The sequence below is a fragment of the Symsagittifera roscoffensis genome, chromosome 3, assembly GCF_963678635.1.
Source record: "Symsagittifera roscoffensis chromosome 3, txSymRosc1.1, whole genome shotgun sequence".
NCBI lineage: Eukaryota > Metazoa > Xenacoelomorpha > Acoela > Convolutidae > Symsagittifera > Symsagittifera roscoffensis.
In genome coordinates this window covers 16,289,568-16,308,279 of record NC_087064.1, presented here as the reverse complement: position 1 = coordinate 16,308,279, position 18,712 = coordinate 16,289,568, and the positions used below count along the sequence as shown (strand labels likewise).

Below are 18,712 nucleotides of genomic sequence, written 5' to 3'. Positions count from 1 at the left end.
TTTTGATAAAGTATTGTGGATCGATTTACTGAAGCCGTCGCCCAGTAAAGCGGAATAACTAAATCCGTTTTTTTTTTCGAGATTTGAAAATCCTGATATCCTAGGATCTTGAGCGACTAAAAACCTGTCGTAATGTAGATCTCACCTAATCACGACTCTAGTTTTCTACGACTATGCAAGATACTATAAGATCTGAGTCCATATCACAGCACACTGAATCTACGATATGGCCTGTAGTTATTCATTGTTGCTGACCTTGACCTTGAACCGCATTACATCATTTAAAAACCTACCGTTTCCAGACTCTCTTGGCTACTAATGTAGCAGTACAAAAAAGGGTATAAGCAAAAAAGCCAGGGTTTTCCACAGACTTATCACCAATTCATTTCTTCAATTATTAAAAAAGCTTTAATGGGATCATGTTATTGCAACATCGCAAATATGGCGAGAAATTGGAGATTTTTTAAGAGTACCTATGATCTCTTCAACTTTGAATTTATCAATGCCGTTTTTTCAAAAGGACAATTTTCCTCCCGCCTTTTTTATGATTTTGAAGTTTTTGAAATCAAACAAACCAGTGCATATTTTTTTCGTGTCGCAGTTGCCGAAAATGACGTCAACGTCGTCATCTCCCTGACATTGTGCACATGCAGTGACAGTGTGAAAACAGCCAGGGGTCAAAAGACTGAATTCATGTGTAGTCGTGGAGTCGACAGATGTCACTTCTACTGATTCGACCTCAACACCTGTGGAGAAACACACAGGTCATTTTACATACTCCGTTGCGTCGGCAATTCATTTAGTTTCAAGCAATCAAATTCGTGCAGTTTCTTAGAAAAAAGAACTGATTATGTTGAAGAAAAAACAAAATCAGTTAAAATATATTTATAAGCTATTTAGTCAGGCAAGAGATCAATTTTGTAAACGTATAAACTGTTTTTGCAAAGGATGCATTGAAATTGATTTTAACTCCATGTTGTTTTTAATTGCCTTTAACTCCATACAAAAAAAAACAAGAAAAACTCATCTGGTTGTAGATGAAAAGAACATTTGTAAAAGTGTCCTGAACACCAGGGGCGGTTTCACGGGGAGGGGGGTGTGGCGGTGCGGGGGAAGGACGCTGGGACGTCTTTCATTTCAAGGTTTGAACCCCCTCACCAGCCAAAGGGTCCCCCCTTTGATATCAATTTATATTATCCACGTCCGGCTGACCAATCCTAACATTTTCTGAAGGCGCTTTTGTGCCAATATTTAAAAATTTTGAAGGCGAGCGTGCGCCAAAAAAAAAACACTTTTTTTTGGTCAAAATTATCCAAAAAGTGCCCAAAAACGGTTATTTTGACCTGTTTTTTCAAAAATTTGCATGCAGCTGCGGCGCTTAAACATTTTGCCAAAATATGGTTTACCTAGTGCTCTGGGAGCGCTCAGAAAATCAATTTGGTCGACCATAAAAAAGGTCGGCAAAAGTTCTAAGACAATTTTTTGAAAATCCGCGCCCTCGAAAAAATCCTAGATCCGCTCCTGCTGGACACTAGTTTCATAGCCGATTGTTGGCTTTATCCCGCTCGGCGGCGAAATATCACAATACGTTTTGGGAAATCACCAAAAATTGCCCGAATTGTTCAAAACTTCTCGCATTTTCATCAAGAAATCCCAAAATCACATTGTGTAGCATCAGTTTTTATCTTAAGTGGCGTGGTAGTGCAATGTAAGGCATGTTAATTTTAGATTTTCAGCCTCTAGTTTTTTACGAGTGTGTCGTGCGCTCAGAACTGAATTATGACGCCACTAGTTCACCCCCAATTTGATAAAACTTTTTAAGACGATTTATCCACGAGCCAAAGACCAATAAATGAACTGTTCACCTCTTCACAGAGAACCGCTGTTGTACCACTTTTTCAGGTTTACATGCAGTTTTTGGCTATATTTTTAGGCTGAGTATTATTGTTTTACCCTCAAACAACGAGCAGGAATCATGGTGGGCATCGAACATCCGACCTTTCGCTAGAGAGGCGGAGACTTAACCACTTCACCACCGCTCCCTTTTTTGTCGATATATGAAAAAGTCTGAATTCTACTAAAGCTTCTATGTTCCACAAGGATCAGAGCTGCAGGACTAGGATTTAGGCCAATAAAAGAAGTGCTTAGCTTTGATTGGGGTTCTGCTACATTTCAGAAGGCTTGCTCAAGACCGCAACAGACCTAGGCAACAGGACATATCGCAGACATATCCTAGGCAACAGGAGGGTGATCGAGAAGTTTTTAAGAACCAGAATTAGCCTGGTTGAACAACCATTAAAAGATAGACCAGTCACTGCCATTAGCTTTAATCCACAAAACTTTAACGCCTTGACATCATACTTAGCACTTCATACTGAGCCAACACAAAGCCAGCTTCCCGTCGCTGGGTTTTGAAGAAAATTTTGACCATAACAGGCGTTACGCTAGAGTGCAATTATACGCTAAAGCATTGTTGTCACGTTGGTTAGCGGGAATACCTACGTTCCCTCATCGGAAACACAAAATGGCAGGCAAATTCAAATGAAATTTTAAAAACTGTTGGCTTGGTGTGGGTCATTGTGCCTAACATCCGCGTGGGCATTTCCCACTTGATCATATATTCAAACTGCATTATGACAAAAAAGCACGTGCTCGATCCGCCGGCATTAAAAGCGTTGCTAGCATAATGAACCGTCCGATTGTACTGGTCGCTCCCATTCCTCCGTGTTTATCGGCTGACGAAGTTGCCGCAAAAAAAAGATACTTGAACGTGCACTTTGATGTCTTCGAAATTAACTACATAGAGGTTGACTTGGCCAAGCGGTATAAAATAATGTACCGCTGTAGCAAGTAGATCGGTTTGGCGTAGATCCGAGTCCCCCACCTAATCATATTTTAATATGAAAAAGGATACATTCTGTTTTAACCGTTTTTTGGTTCTGTTTTGGTTCAGCCATCGCGCACCCTAACTGGACGATGATACGATGTCGTACCGAGTTAGAAAACAACACGTGGCATTTAAGTGGCTAATCATACGTGCTTGATGTTGGCGGAAAGCGTACAGCGAGCCAATTTTGAATACCACGGTTTAAGAAAATAAAAAAATGGCTACCAATGACACGTGCATCTACTAGAGGACGCCTTTGTCAACCGTGATCAGACTACGAAAAATCACTCGGTTTTGGCCCAGAATATTTATTGTACCCCTATTTTCACATAACTTAGGATTCTGAAACTTTGAATACCTATTCACTGGCACCCCATAAATTACCAGAACGTGGAAATATGAATCTTTACTGTCTGGGCGCTGGAAAAATTTGTGCTTTTGGTACAGTACAAAATCGTACCACCCGGCAGAACGATTATTTTAATTCATTTTTTTTCAGTTGAGTTAATGGCGGATCCGGGTAAAGAGGACTTCGAATATTCTGTTGAAGGAACTATCGGGGCTATCGACACAGTTTCACGAACAGAATTAATTAATTCTGTGCGAAGTCTGTGGGGTTGGACAGTCGAGGGGTCCGAAAAAGTGGGGTTGGGGAGTGTTTGTACTTTCTGGTCGATAATCCTTAAAACAGAGTTTTATGGTGGAAATTTTCAGGCACTTTTGGATGGTGGGATTGTCAAAAAACCTGGACAAGTAGTACTACGTCTCGCCAAACTTATTCCATCGGAAAGAAGTTTCAAGCTTTTCTTTGACAACTGGTTCAACTCACCAGGTTTGCAGGTGGCACAGATCTAATCCGGGAACTGATTGTAAGCCGCGCACCTGGGCTGAAGTTTGACTACTTCGGGAACCTGTTAGAGGTTTGTATATTACTAAGACGCTGAACACACGAGAGATACAGCTGGTTGCAATCCAATGGTATGACAACAAATCGGCGACTGTTTCGAGCACATTCTCAGCAGGGGAACCAGAAGTTACTCTCGGTAGGAACGATCGGGTGCCAAAAACTAATTTGGCAGTTCAAGCACCTCAGTCTATATCAGTGTACAATAAACACATGGGATATTATTGTGGTACGACAGGAGGGTCGCCCCTTACGAAGTTGTTATTGTGTTATTAAGGTGGTGTTAAAGGTCTCAGTAGTGTGAGTCAGCTTGGTCATATTGATTGATATATCAAGGTCGGTACCAGTCGACCGACCTAGCAGCTTGATGTTGAATGAAAAAATCACTCTCTTGTTTTCTGTTGAAAAATACAGAATTCGTTATTGATACTTTCGTTTATCAATTCACATTATACACTTTGTTTTATCATTTATGAGTATGTCGCTTGTTATCCCACATGGCGCAGCCAGCAGTTTTGTTCGGCGAGGACCGAACTAACTTTATAGGGGTACCAGCGTTCCGGCCCAAATCAACAACGGAACCTTTATTCCCCTGGGAATCGTGGATTGGACAATTTTTCTTAGCCGTTAATCTAAAAGAATATTGTAACGCCAATATTCTACTGAGTGACCCGGTAAAAGTTTTTGACGACCCCCCTCCGCGACCAGAGAGAAAGGGAGAAACAGAGTCCCAACCAGAAGAAGCCAATCACATCGCAACAGATAAAGCTGAAGTTCGCAAACCGAGCGAAATCAATGAGAGAAGAAGAAAAAAGAGACCAAAAATTAGCCCAAATGTTTTTTTTTTCATGAGGCGTACCAAAGGATCAAATCGCGATTATTCTTCTCTTCGGGATCAGAACGTAAGAAAACATTCTTAGAAAGCCACGCTCATGTAGGTATCGCAACGATCAAAATTCGCGACTTCCACAATTATTGCGAGACACTTTTCAAAAAGGACAAAAACTAAATTATCGAAAGAATAAATCTCTACAACACGCAACAATCAGATCGCGAAAGTCTGGAGAACCTCTTCCTGAGACTTCCGGGCCAAGCAGCCCAGTGTGGTTGGGCAATTGACAATGAAAAAGAGGTTGTCCAAGACATCTTCATCGCCAAAATAAGATTCAAAGACATTGAAAGTGATCTTTGTATCAGACTGGGTAATTCTCCTGAAGAAACCCTCAAATCGGCTTTCCTTCAAGATAAATGTTATGTCACTGCCTCTACATTACAAAAACAGTTGAATCTCTCAGTACCATCTAATACAAATACTAATTCCGGCCAGAACTGTCCATATTCATTTCAAACCAAACAGGAACCAACCCTATTAGTTCAGCAGAAGAACAACATCCAAAACAGAACAAAGCGAGCATAAAGCTCTAGAGGAAAACTCAACAACTGCCATAACCAAAACCAACAAAGAGAGAACAAACCATGTTAATTTTGTGGAAGGATTATTCCCCAAAACAAAAACCTCCATGCCCGGCAAAGGACGTGACGTGTAAAAACTGTAACAAAAGAGGTCATTTTGCCAGATGCTGCATTTTCAGGAACAATGTAGGTGACTCACAGAAATCGCAGCAGAAGAGATGTGCGTTTTTTTTGCATCGGACAGTGAGTCGGAATATTCGATTTTGAACATTCCACCAAAGGTCCTAACTAACCATCAGGAACCAAAACCCCAAAATATAGTCAAAAGCTAGAAGTCACCAAATCTGCTAATGGAAAAAGCAGATGTCTACAAATCACCCTGAGAGTCAGCAAAACGTTTTTTAAAGCCACCGTAGACACGGGTAGCCCAGCATCTTTTTTTAACAAGAAAACCGCAGATATACTCGTCAAATCGAGCGCCAATTTAAACCTATTGTCAATCTTTGAGATGTCTATTGACACTCATTCTGTAGATTACAATAGAAGAACAATCAAATTATTTGACACTTTGATTGCAGACGTCTCTTCGCCAGGGTGGCATATCAGTTCAGCGAAGTTCCTTCTTTCAGAGAACCGTACTAGATGCCTATTAGGTCTTGATCTTCAAAGTGCTTTGGGTGTATAAACCACCTAATTAAGACCAGTCCTTAATAACGAGATTTCATCGCCGTCCACCGAATCAGATTGTGGTGAAGGAAATTCTTGGAGAAATTCAAAGACGTATTCACCAGAGATGGCAGATCGAAAAACCAACGGGTAATTTCGGTATTCAAGGATCCTATGGTTCCGATCCAAGAGAAAAGTCGGAGAGTACCAACACGTATCCAAGACAAAGTAGGTACTAAAATTAAGAATCTCATTAAAGATGGACATATCGTAAAACTGAACGATTGCACCTGCGACCGTTTCGTAGCACCGATAATTATTACAGCCAAAAAAGACAGCTGCTTAAAAGTAGCAATGGACGCGAAGCCAATGAATGCCCAGATATTTAAAAACCAATGCCAAAGACTAAAGCTTCTGGAACAATTCAACATTGCCGCGCAAATTGTCAACGCGAATATCTCTAGCAAAGTTTGGTTTCAGTCACTTAACTTAAAACATGCTTTTAGCAATTTCTTAACTGGTGATCTAGTCAGTAGCCACTGCAATTTTAGTATTGTATGTGGGGAAACAAGAGGTACCTATCGTTTAAAAACCGGGTTTTTTACGGCCTCACAGATATGCCCAAAGATTTTCAAAAGGCAATGGACAACAACCTACAAAATATCAAGGGAGTCATTTGTTTTCTGGAAAATTTACTAATGGTTTCGAAAGGATCTGTTGGAAAATTGTAGAAAACGTCTTTTTAAATAGACAAAAAGTTTTGCTCTAAAAGTATCAAAGTAGGATTTTCTGTAAACAGAATATCGTGGTTAGGTTTCGATAGTTGTAAAACTGGGTACCAACCCAAACTCTCAAAAGTACAGGTAGTCCTAGCTATCAAACCCCCAACACTTCGTTCTTTTATGGGAGTCCTCAACTACCTACAGAAATTCCTACCAAACTGTCATCTCCTGACCAAACAGTTCAGACCTTCGTTAAAAATGAGCAATAAACAAATATTCGTGTGGGGAGCAGACCAACAAAAGGGTTTCGAAGATACGCTCAATTTATTATCAAACATTACAAAAATGTATCAAAAGGACCAAAAGAGAAATTCCAGGGTGAAATGCGACGCTGGTCATAGTGGACTAGGTTCAGCCTTGGAACAGGAGTTACCAGATGGTCCAAGGGTTCCGATATCAATCGCTTCCAGATTTTTGAAAATTCAGGAAAAGAAATACAGCACTAACAAATTAGAGCTACTAGCCATAGTGTGGTCATATCCCAAACTTTTGGTCATATCCAAAACTTTTTACTGGGGAGGTTTTAACCGACCCTGAAGCAATCATCTCAGCGTTTCAGTCAAAGAGAGGTAAAAAAATCCTATCAATCTTGACTGACCAGATGGGTAGACTGGTTACTACCTTTTGATTTCAAAGTCATACATATTGCGGGTACAAAGCTAGGAATACATCACGTCACCCAACATTTGATGACCCCAACCATCAAGTGTCGATGAACAGTTCGTAGTGAAATCGACTCACAATTTCTTTTCCGCTTGCTCAATCTAAAAGTGTAACAACAAGGAGTTTAATTATTTACCTAACCCTGTTTTTAAACAGGATGTATCAGAAAGCATCCCATGTATAAACAATTTTTAGTACAACGATCGTTTTTTTTCAGGAATTTTGACGATTGCTTCTAACCGCCAAACAAATCTCAAGTTGTATTATGGATACACAGCGAGAGGGCGTTACGAATTTGTGCATAGATTTGCGCCAATCACAGTTGAGTAAACTGTAATATGGATGAACACCGCGAGAGGGCTCCACTAATTTATGCACTGTTTTTTGACCCAAACTCAATTGAGCAAACTGTACTATGAATACTCGCCACAAGAGGGCGCAGTTAATTTATGCACAAACGGGAACCAATCAGATTCGACATATCATACTCAATTCTCTGGCGGAATTCCTGAGCATTCTCTAATATCCAATAACATAACCCAGTCTCCTCCTGTACCTATCTGCAAAATATTTAAATCAACTGTGCCATATTATCAAAATAAAATCGTCGTTAGCGAATCAACAACTTGTAAAAACTTTTCAATTTTAGCTATGTCGAACGCTTCTGAAGAGTTTATAATAGATGAAAGTTTTAGAATACTCTTGAATGAATTCGCGCCTCTTCATAAAATTCAGTTTGGTCGTTCATGACCTATCCGCAGATGGAAGGCGAAGAAACCCAGAAGAATTTCGTCAGCGCAAGCAGGTGATCTCCGACGAACCAAGTAAGCCACTATAATCGCTAACTTTCGGAAGCAACGAATTACTCGACCGAAACGAGCGATAAAGCAAGTAAATCGAGTATCACTGCGTCAAAGAATAGTCGCCGAAGATAAAAAGTCACTACAGGGTCTGATAGGCATTTTAGACGCAAACATACTCAGCGAGCTAACAGACCAAGATGCAACGCTCAGACTGATGATTACAGCGATAAGAAATAAGGATTATGAAGGCTTTGCCACGATAGACCCTTACATCAAGACCTTTTGGGACTCAGCAACGATGGTTGACGGCTGCATAATGATCGATGACAGAATCGCGACCCCAAGTTGTCTCCAACGGCCAGTGTTGTCACGCTTGCACCGCTCGCATCCAGGTCTAGAAATGATAGTGGACGCAGTCCAGTATTTTTGTTGGTAGAGGATCCATAGAAACATAGAAAATCTTTGCAAGAACTGCAGAGGATACACCCTATTCGGTAAGAATTTAAAACCAATGAGTCCTTTTAAAATTACAAATCTCATCCTCTACTAAATGCTCCTAAGGAGGAAGACCAGCTGGACTACGCGGGCCCATTATCAGACAGTGTAAAAAATCAAACCTATATTCTGGTAGCTATTGACCGTTATTCTAAATATGTCTGCAATGCTCACCAAATCGACTGGAGCCTACAAATTTTAAAATTCTTGGAGAACTTTTTTACGATAGTATTCCGAAGGCAATCAGAACGGACGAATGTTCTGGTTTTATAAACAGGGTCGCAAATTAATTTTGCAAATCAAAAGGCATTAAACACATTTTCTGCTCAGTCGGAGATCACCCTGGTTGCTGATTGATAGAGCGTGCAATACAGACGATTTAAAGGAACTTGGGAACCTTACAGTTGAAAAATAATCCACCAGAGTTTCATTCGGCTCTAAAATTGATAATCGAAGATATTTGGATAAGAAGAATTTCAGTAACAGGACTAGCTCTGTTTCGTTTGAATTACATTTTAGTAGGAAGCCAAACTCTGAACGGTTGTTAGCGACCGACAATCTTAAATATAAACTACTTTTAGACGAGCAAAAACTGGAAAGAGATCTCTTGACTGCGGCGGACAGAAGAGAGACATGCGAAAGCAGACCTCGAATCAAAGTAGTCAGGAAGGGCTGCCAAAGCCGAGACGTATTGCCTAAATTCAAACAAGAAATTACACAGATTGCGAACAGACCTTACTATAGGTCCCTCGAACAGTTAACCAAATCAGCGAATGAATGGACGGTTTGGAATAACAAGCTGACTCACGAAGAAGGATGCCGGGCTCTCCGCACATTAACAGAGAGAAAGCAATTCCTAGCGGCTTTTCTCAGAAACAGCTTAACAACAGGGACTCTGAGTTTTAGACAAGATACAGTGGATTCACCAACATGCAATACTAAATGTAAGCTAGAGTCAGTGCTCTTATCTAATCCAAAATCACTTAAAAAATTCAGGAAAGTGGCAAATCATAAATTAAGGAACAATTATTTAAACGTTATTTGCATGAGGCTATCAAAGTCATTCCTTCAACGTATATTAAAGATTCGGCGAAAATATTAGCAAAACTAACATTTCATTTAGGTTAGATAAATCCCAAACCTCAAGTCGACAAGGACCCAGCAAGCCAGTAACTGGAAAAAGAATAAGGAGACAAAGGAAGTTCTCGTCATCTTCCTCATCAGACGAACTGATAGATCCGAAGGCACAAGCACACCCGAGAAAATTGTCAGCGTCAACAAAACTGGCAGAAACGACAGTCCCTTTCCACGGAAAATTTCGGAGGATTGCACCCAGCGTATCCAGGGCCAGCACACCGATCCAGACTTCTAAACCTCCAGTTCCGATAACGGACCTAACAAGATTGTCGTCAAGTTCAGGAGGCGTCATCAACCCACTAATGACGAGCTCTTCACCAATTGACCAACCGTCAAGTTCTAAAGTAGTTCCAATTTCGGTCAAGAGTGATAATAGAAGGTCCAACATTACCAGCAGAGTCACTTTATAACCTGGTGCAGAGGTTGTCTCAGATGCAACTAGATTAATGCCAGTATCCTCGGAAGATGACCAAGTGGGGGAATCTAATATTACTACGAAGTCCTGCCACCTAACAATTGTAAAACCAACTCCGGAAACCAGCCCTAACAAGTCGGCAGACACCCCACATAATTTCACACCAAATACTACAGCAGAACAAGATGGGAATGAATCATCGTCGTCCCGAACTTCAGGACGCAGTTAGAAGCAGACACAATTCTACAGCAGTCCCATACGTCATGAGGTAAAGGAGGTATCAGATGCGTCAGTGCTAGGATTTTCCAGAGGGATAACTATTCCAGAGTCGGCAGAGGAGCTATCATCATCTCCGTCTCCAAGAAGAAAATGAAACTATTTCAAAAAGAACCCTAATGTAGAGCATCAGAAAAAGAGTTAGCAAAAAACTAAAACTGAAAAATTCGAAACTCCTACTTAGACTTATTTTTGAGCTGATATTTTCTGTTGATCAGAAATTTTTTAAAGGGGGGAAGTGTGGTACGCCAGGAGGGCCACCCCTTATGAAATTGTTATTGTGTTTTTAAGATGGTGTTAAAGGTCACAGTAGTGTGAGTCAGCTTGGTTTTATTGATTGATATATCAAGGTCGGTACCAGTCGACCGAGTTAGTGGCTTGTTGAATGAAAGAATCACTCTCTCGTTTTCTGGTGAAAGATACAGAATACGTTATTGTTAGTTCTAGTGATCAATTCACATAATACATTTTGTTTTATCAGTTGAGAGTCTGTCTGTTGTTATCCCACACTGTTGATAAGTTTAATTCATTTTTGGGTAGTTTTGCGTCACGACACATTTTCGGATAAGGACGTATCTGAAGATTTTCCTGAACTTTGTGGTCGAAACCAGTCACAAAAAGCAAGAAATGTGACGTTCACCTCTTTGTTGCTGCAAAAAAATGTTTCAAATTTTTTCATACAGTTGAAAGGCTTCAAATGTCCTTATGAACCCCTAAAATTCGCTGAAATAAAAAAATTGTTCGTAAAAAGAAACGTTTTTCAACTCAGTACGAGTTTGTCTCTAATTGTTGTCATTGGCTCTAATATGCCAAATACTACAGTTTGTACCAATTGGAAAAATCAATCGTCGGAAAAAAAATTGTCCCAAATTTATTTTTTGGTATATTCAGGCCTAATTGTGCAGTTTTGAGCGTGAAAAGTCTATGAAGTAGGGCTCAGAAAAATGCCGTCCAGTTAGGGTTCTGTTTTGGTTCAACGATTTTTAAGGCAGACCCTCAAGGACAAACACCGGTTGTTTTGACTAGCTTGGGCCAATTTATCATTCAAATTCGTACCGTAAAAAATAATTTTATGAATACATCACCAAGTTATAAAAATTTATAAGTAGATACAAATTTCAAGGCTAGCTAAGACAAAATAGCTGGCAAAAAAAATTGATAACTTTGCGTCAGCAAACTTTTTCGCAGTTGTTTCTGAACAGCAGTAGCAAGTGATCAAACCGATTTCATAGCAAAATCAACCTAATGCGACTTCATTGGTATCAGTGGATTTGTTTCAAGTCACAAGTAATGCACCTGTTGATGGTAGAGCTGCATAAACCAAACGGGGTGTTTAGTTCTAACCATAACAAAGCGCAGCGACCATTTCTGCTTACCCTAATGCAATCTCGTTATTAGTGTTTTTCAAGCACACTGCTCTGTCTAGCACTCGTTCTTTATGTTTCTAACGCCCGTTTCAAGTGTTGCTAACCATAACGTCCCGTTTTTTACCCAATGTCTTGTTTTTTTTTCATTCCAGTACAAAACTTTTGGCCTATTCCCGTCATTCCGCAGTTCAATTTGACAAAAAATAGATGACCTTTTTCCAGCATGTGCGTTTGGAAAGCTTTAAGCACTAGTGGCACATTAAACTTAGTTGTGTCTTAAAAAAGCAAACAAACCATATTTTGAAGGAGTATCATCAGGAGCAAGCAAGCGATGTTTGTGGTTCTTTTTTGGATAAAGTGAAGTGAATAACGTTTCATCGCTAAAAGTTAAAAAGGCTATATTCTCCCCCAATGTTTTCGGAGCCTTTGCCTTCTTAAATCTGGTGTCAATCCCAGATAATCGTACGAGTGACTGTAATCTTAATCAAACCGCTATTAACTTCTCACATAACTACAAAGAAGCATTGTGATGGGTGCTTTAAAAAACTTAGCAGCCATCAATCCTTTTTGTTTTTGTACAACTGATCAAATAAAAAAGCAGAAAGTGTTACAAACTTTTTACTGTGCAATTCCCCTTTGGACTATAACTGAAAAAAAAATAAGTTTAGGCAGTTGTATTCTGGGTAAAAAAAAAGTCAAGCGTTTTGGCATCTTGTTCAAAAAAACAAATGCCATTGAGCAGGGGCGGATCTAGGATTTTCTCGAGGGGGGGGGGGGGGGCTGAGGGAAGGAAAACGTCCGCCCCCGCCTCTCCTAATTCCGCCCCTGCCATTGAGCAAGCAAATGACAGTTTTCAGCAAATGAACTGGTGCTAAGATTAACCTCAAAGGTATGCATCAAAACAGTAAGGTTACTCAAGAAATGGTGTTAAGCCCAATCAAGCACCCATTAAACCCATTAAGACTTTAAAGTTATCATAGTACATGATTGTTATCAAGCCGTTAGATGCATTGAGCTCTAACGGCTGGATAGTAATCTTGAGAACTGCGAACCCTATGATAACACCAAATCAACAAAAATTGTTTTGATTGGGCTTAATGGGTGCTGATTTCATGCTTCGTCTGTTTATCAAAAAAGACAGTTTATGAATGTTTTTATCGCCTCCGTTGACTTAATTTCTCCGTGTTTTAATTGTGCTGCAGGTAAAATCAGGATGTTTTAAGTTGATTAGATAAAATAGTGTTCGAGTTGAAACCGATTAGGTTGTAAGCCAGACTGCTCGTATATCAGAGCAAAGCACTGAATGTTCCGACTGTCCCTTAACCCATACCGAATTATTTTCGGGAAAAAGTTCAAAAGCTATGAATTTTGGACGACATCAAAGATCAAGTGTGGAAATTTGAGTCACACGAAAAAAAAGACGAACTAGTTTCTCAATTCAACTTTGGACCAATTTTGTTGTGCGGGATAATTCGCCAAATCCGTCGTAAGAAACTATTTGCGTAACTATTGTGATTTTGATGTAACTTTTTTTTTGCTTCGGGCTCACATTTATAAAAATTGCTTCAAACGGTTTAGAGGTTTAGTTTTTGAGATGACACACCTATTAGCGCTAGTTGTTTTAAAACTTTTGTTTTTGAGACTTAAAGTTTTGCTCGCTTTCTGAGTTTTCTATTTTGTATGCAAGTTTCAACTCCTGTTCTGTAACTTAAAAAAATAGCTTTCAATCTGAAACGCATGCTCATTTCTCGTCTACGTTTAAATAATTCATTCTCTAGGCAACAAAAATGTTTTTTTTTTGCAAAAAAAATCTGCAATAAAAACAAGGATAGCCAATTACTGTGCAAGTAGCACAGAGTGTTCCGACTACTTTCTTAAAAAAGAAAACATTTTTTTTAAAAATAGGGTCGTTTTTTCGGCGTGGTATGATAAAATGAGCTTAACGAAAAACCATAACATATAATTTTTTGAAAGTTTCTAGGAAGTAAGCAAACTGGAAAATAATTTTTGTAGAAAAATGAATTTAAAAAATCAACAAGAAAATTTTCAAAAATTGTACATTTTTTTTGCACTTTTTTGAGTTTTTGTAGTTTTTGATTCCAAAACAGCGCTATAATACTGCAAACAAAATAACTTTCCTCGAGTAAAACTGAAGACGGCTTTTATTCTGATATTGTAAGCTTTTAAGCCATTAAAATAAGCCATAGCAAGCTTATTTATTAGCTCGAAATATGACGAAAAACAAAAAATGTTTCGAATCACGGGGTTCAATATGGAACATCACTCAAATCAGTCCGATAATTATTTGTGGTACCTAATTTTGCATCGAAAACAAAAAGAAAAAAACTAAAACACACCCGAATGCAAAGTTCCTCACCTTTTTCAATGGTCGGAACAGAAAGCAAAAATTGAATTTAACTTTTGATGGAATCATTAAACCGGTTAAAATCCGTTCTAGTCATAAATTAAATCAAGAAAAAGAATGCAGAAAAACTCAATTAACAGAAGTAGAAAAATTTACCCAGTATGTCTGGTAAGGGATCTCATTTATCTATTCCCCCCTTTGCATTAGGGGTGAGAGGAAATTCGTTACACTAGGCTCAAAAATTCATATTATTAACCGTTGAATTATTTCCTTATAGGGTGGTAGGGAGATTTGTTACTTGGTACCATAAGGGGATTGTTAAATAGATCTGTCGTAAGAAACTGCTTGCGTAACTATTGTAATTTTGATGTAATTTATTTTTTGTTTCGCGCTCTCATTCATAAAAATTGCTTTAAATCGTTAGCATTGTAATTCTTTCATTTAAGTTTTATTATTTGTCTCTTGCATTGCCCGCCCACGAATGGAAATTCTTCAGCAGCGACGAAAAAATTATATAATAGAAAATTTCAAAAAAATTATACACGTAAGTATAACCAAGTAAAACATCTATGTTTTTATTTAATGATACATCACTTGTTGTTTCGCAAGTGGCTGTCAGTCGAACTGAATCTGAACTTCCACTTGAGGGCGCAAAACTGGAGGCGGTTGCCGAGGTCATTGAGGCAGAGCTGACGCTTTCTAGGACAAGTGTTGTCACACTTTCGGGTTCTGAAATTAACAAATATTCAAAATAAATGGTATCGCAGAAGTGGACTCAAAAAAATGTTTCACATTTTTTATTTTTTGAAAAAAAGGGCTGCAGCACCATTTGCCCAAAAATCTACAACGGTATAACCAATCTTCAGAGCAAATAGTTTTTGAAGCAAAAAAACTCAAACGACTTGCTCAAAAAAATTGCCTAGTGGCTTTGTAAAATCGTATAATCCCTTTTCTGTGGAAGCGACGCCTAAAAGTTTCGGTTTATAAGCTAACTTGTGCAAAACTGGAATCCAGAATCATCTGTGTTGATCTCGTAGTTGACTCCACCTGCACTCGTAGCTGTCAGTTCCACACACACTGTGTATTTAGTACCCGGAGACAAAGCAGATGATGCCAGTTGAGATATTGTGAATTGGGTGTCCTAAATTATATTTTTAAATGTCAGAGAGAAATACAGCATATACCACATAATACTTCTTTATATCAAATCGGTAATTAGAATTGATAAAAAAAGGTTCAAAAGTGAGGGATGTCAGGTTCATATCTGGCTCGGAGTAGAGTTTCGCTGACAAAACTCTGGTTTCGGTAGAAATAAATTCTAGCCTGTTTTTGTCAAAAGTGATGTGATTTCTAAGCCTGCTAAATTATCATCTTCTGAGTTCTACCCAAACACTACAAAACTACATTCAGTCAAAAAAATTCTACACTCAGTCAAGAAAAATAATAACTTCCTGCAACAAGTTTGATCATAAGCTTTTATAACCTGACCATAAACTGCCAGTTTTTTCGAACGCTTTTCGCTAGAATCTTTTTTTTAAATTTTCGTGCCAAAAATATATCTAAACTTGTCTGCCAAAAAAAGGTGCCACAAAAAACAAAAAACATTTAAAAAAGAAAAGGCAGGACCTATGCACAGCAATAGGTCAATTTTTTTGAGAGAATTATGTGACCTCACAATGGATTTTGAAGGGTTTTTGTTTAGGGAACATCTCTAATGTCAGTGGTGTTTTCAAACACGACGTTTTAGAAATAAGAAATCAATCATCAGCATTAAAGTATATAAAGCGCATATGATAACAATTATCAATAACATAATCAAACAAAACTCCTCGTATCAGGGCGAAGCCCCTGAATCTTCCGACTGCCTTTTAAGGTTTATGGAGCAGTGATAACATTAAAAAATTTAATGAAATAAAACAAAATGAAATTTTTTTTTTTTTAATTTGAAATTTTTAATGAAAATTATCCCCCACACACCCAATAAAGAACAAAAGGATAGATTTTCCTCCTTGTAACAAATAATTTATGGCAAATAAGCTTCTTTCAACCAATTTGGAATAAGACGGATTAACTCTCCGCTTACGCGTTAATAGTGCGAGATATATCGCGCGTTAATTGTCCCAAATTGGCCAAAATGACAATCTTTAAACCCCCATAACTTCACAAAATAAACATCACAGGTAAAATATCTTTTCAAATTTTAGCTCAGGAAAACAATACTTTTTCGAATGATATAAAAAAAATCTGTCAAAAATGGCTAGTTAAAAAGTCGAATATTGTCTGAAGAAAAAAAAACCACCCCGAGCACAAATATTCCGTCACTTTCGTTTCGAAAGTCGGAGAAAAAAATTCAACGTGCCAATTTTTGTTTGTTGCATATATTAGGCGATCTGTTTGTTTGTTTGAACTGTTAAAAGCCTGATAATTATGACAGGAATTTTCAGTCGATATTTTTTAATGGATCATTTTTTTTCATTCGATTAACAGTTTGGGTCCTATTCTGTCTGATTTAGGTAAATTGCATTTTATGTGAAAAACACCATGAAATTGAAATGACTCAGCATTTTGTGACAACGAAATCCGCCTCAATTTTGTGACATCAAAGAATTGTGATTTCGTTACATTTACGTTCTTTTGTTGAACTTAAGCAAGAACTAAGTTTTTGAACTGACTTTGTGTTGTTGAGTTTATACAGCAACAAGACTGCTCGTATCAGGGCGAAGCCCTGAATGTTCCGACTGCATTTTAAAGTTTGTGGAGTAGCAATAATTTTGAAAAATCAAACGAAATAAAACAAAGTGAAAAATCTTTTATCCAATGAAATTTGTCCCTCCACGCGGCATTTAACGTACAGTAGGATAGAATTTGCTCCTTGTAAAAAATGAATTAAGGTAAACAAGCTTCTTTCAACCGATTTGGAGCAATTTTTAAGACGGATTAACTCTCCGCTTACGCGTTAATAGCGCGAAATATATCGCTCGTTAAATGTCCCAAATTGACCGAAATGGCAACCTTTCAGCCCCTATAACTTCACAAAAAATGATCACAGGTGAAATATCCTTTCAAATTTCAGCTCACGACAACAATATCTTTCAAATTATATTAAAAAATTCCGTCAAAAATGGCCAGTTAAAATGTTGAAGTTTGTCTGAAGAAAAAAACCCACCTCGAGCACAAATATTCCGTTAATTTCGTATCGAAAGTCAGAACAATAAGTTTCTAATGATGACATTCTCTTGTTGAGCTTATACAAAAAAGTCTGTTCGATATATTTTTTTTGTGATTGGGGTGAAAAAATATATATTATCGTTTTGCAGTTAAAGCCTAGTAGCATCCTATTTGCAGTTTCTGATTTCCGTTTTGATTGAAAATGAGTTTTAAAAACCAGCTTGAATTATTCATGAGCAAAAAACAAAACAAAAAGGGTTAGTTCATAAATGTATCTGTTTCCTCTGACCATTACGGGGCCAAACTGTGCATTTGTGAAATGTAAACGGATTCCGCAACAGGCCAAAATCAGATCAATGTTCAACAGTTCATTGTCACATTGTCATTTATTGCCAGCAAATTGAACTGAACGGCTAAAACTCAAATAGTTAAAGAAAGGACATCTTTTCGATCAGTAGTATAGGTTGGATTCAAATTGTGTGGGGTTGGAGCCACCATGTATTCGGATAGGGAATAGCTATCCTGTCTCCACCCTATGTATTAAGATATGCTATAGGTTTACCAAGCATTAACTTAAGTTTCAGAGTTTCAGATGGTAAGACGGTAATTTTTTGGGGTCTGATTTTGCTGATGCTGCAATGTTTAAGACTCTATTTACCAAAGACTCTATCTTTTAGGATAGGGAAAAATTTTTTCAATGTGATATTATAGACTTCAACGTTTTGAATGGTAAAGTTCAAATGTCTATTTTTTTTTGCGGAAAAATCTCAAGTTTTAGGAAAAATAATCAACGTTTCAACTTAATATAAAGTTATTCAAGAAATCTAAAGTAAAGAAAAATTATTCATATTAGACTCAGCATCTATACAACGTTTTCCATTCACAGTTTCCATTGAACACTTAACCAGTTTTTTGTCCAGCTAACTTTAAATTCAGTCAAGAAATTCATTTCAATTGATCAATAAAGTCAGCTTTCGTTAAAATTTTTTGGTCCAATGTCATGATTCAAGCCTTCCTGGATTTTTTTTGTCGATGACAATTAAACCAAAATTACAACTATATTAAAACTAAAACAAAAATTAATGCAAAAATCAAGATTTTTGGGAAGTAACTCACGTTAAATATGCCAATCTGAGATAATTGGCGTAAAATGTATTTTCACTGCCAAAAATATCTTAAATTTGAGTGAATTTTTTAAAATAAAATTCTATGAGAAAAAGGATGAATTTCAAACAAACTCTCAAATTGAAAGTTTTTGTCAATTTGCATAAAACCAATTATAATCAAGCTCTACTTATAATGGAGTTTTCTCCATTTTGATATCAACAAATCAGAACTGAGCTTTCACTTTTTCGGAAGCTTATATCATTT

The 18,712-nt window shown here is 37.8% G+C and overlaps 1 protein-coding gene across 1 annotated transcript in view; it reads right to left on the bottom strand.

The window, feature by feature from the left end:
- Positions 1-18,712, bottom strand: part of LOC134841594 (uncharacterized) — a 106,073-nt gene that overhangs the window by 48,143 nt on the left and 39,218 nt on the right. The window contains exons 6-8 of the mRNA XM_063857626.1: positions 15,167-15,314; positions 14,768-14,902; positions 576-746 (exon numbers count right to left, since the gene is read on the bottom strand). Coding sequence (XP_063713696.1) covers positions 576-746; positions 14,768-14,902; positions 15,167-15,314 — 454 coding nt within the window. The remainder of the gene's footprint in view (positions 1-575; positions 747-14,767; positions 14,903-15,166; positions 15,315-18,712) is intronic.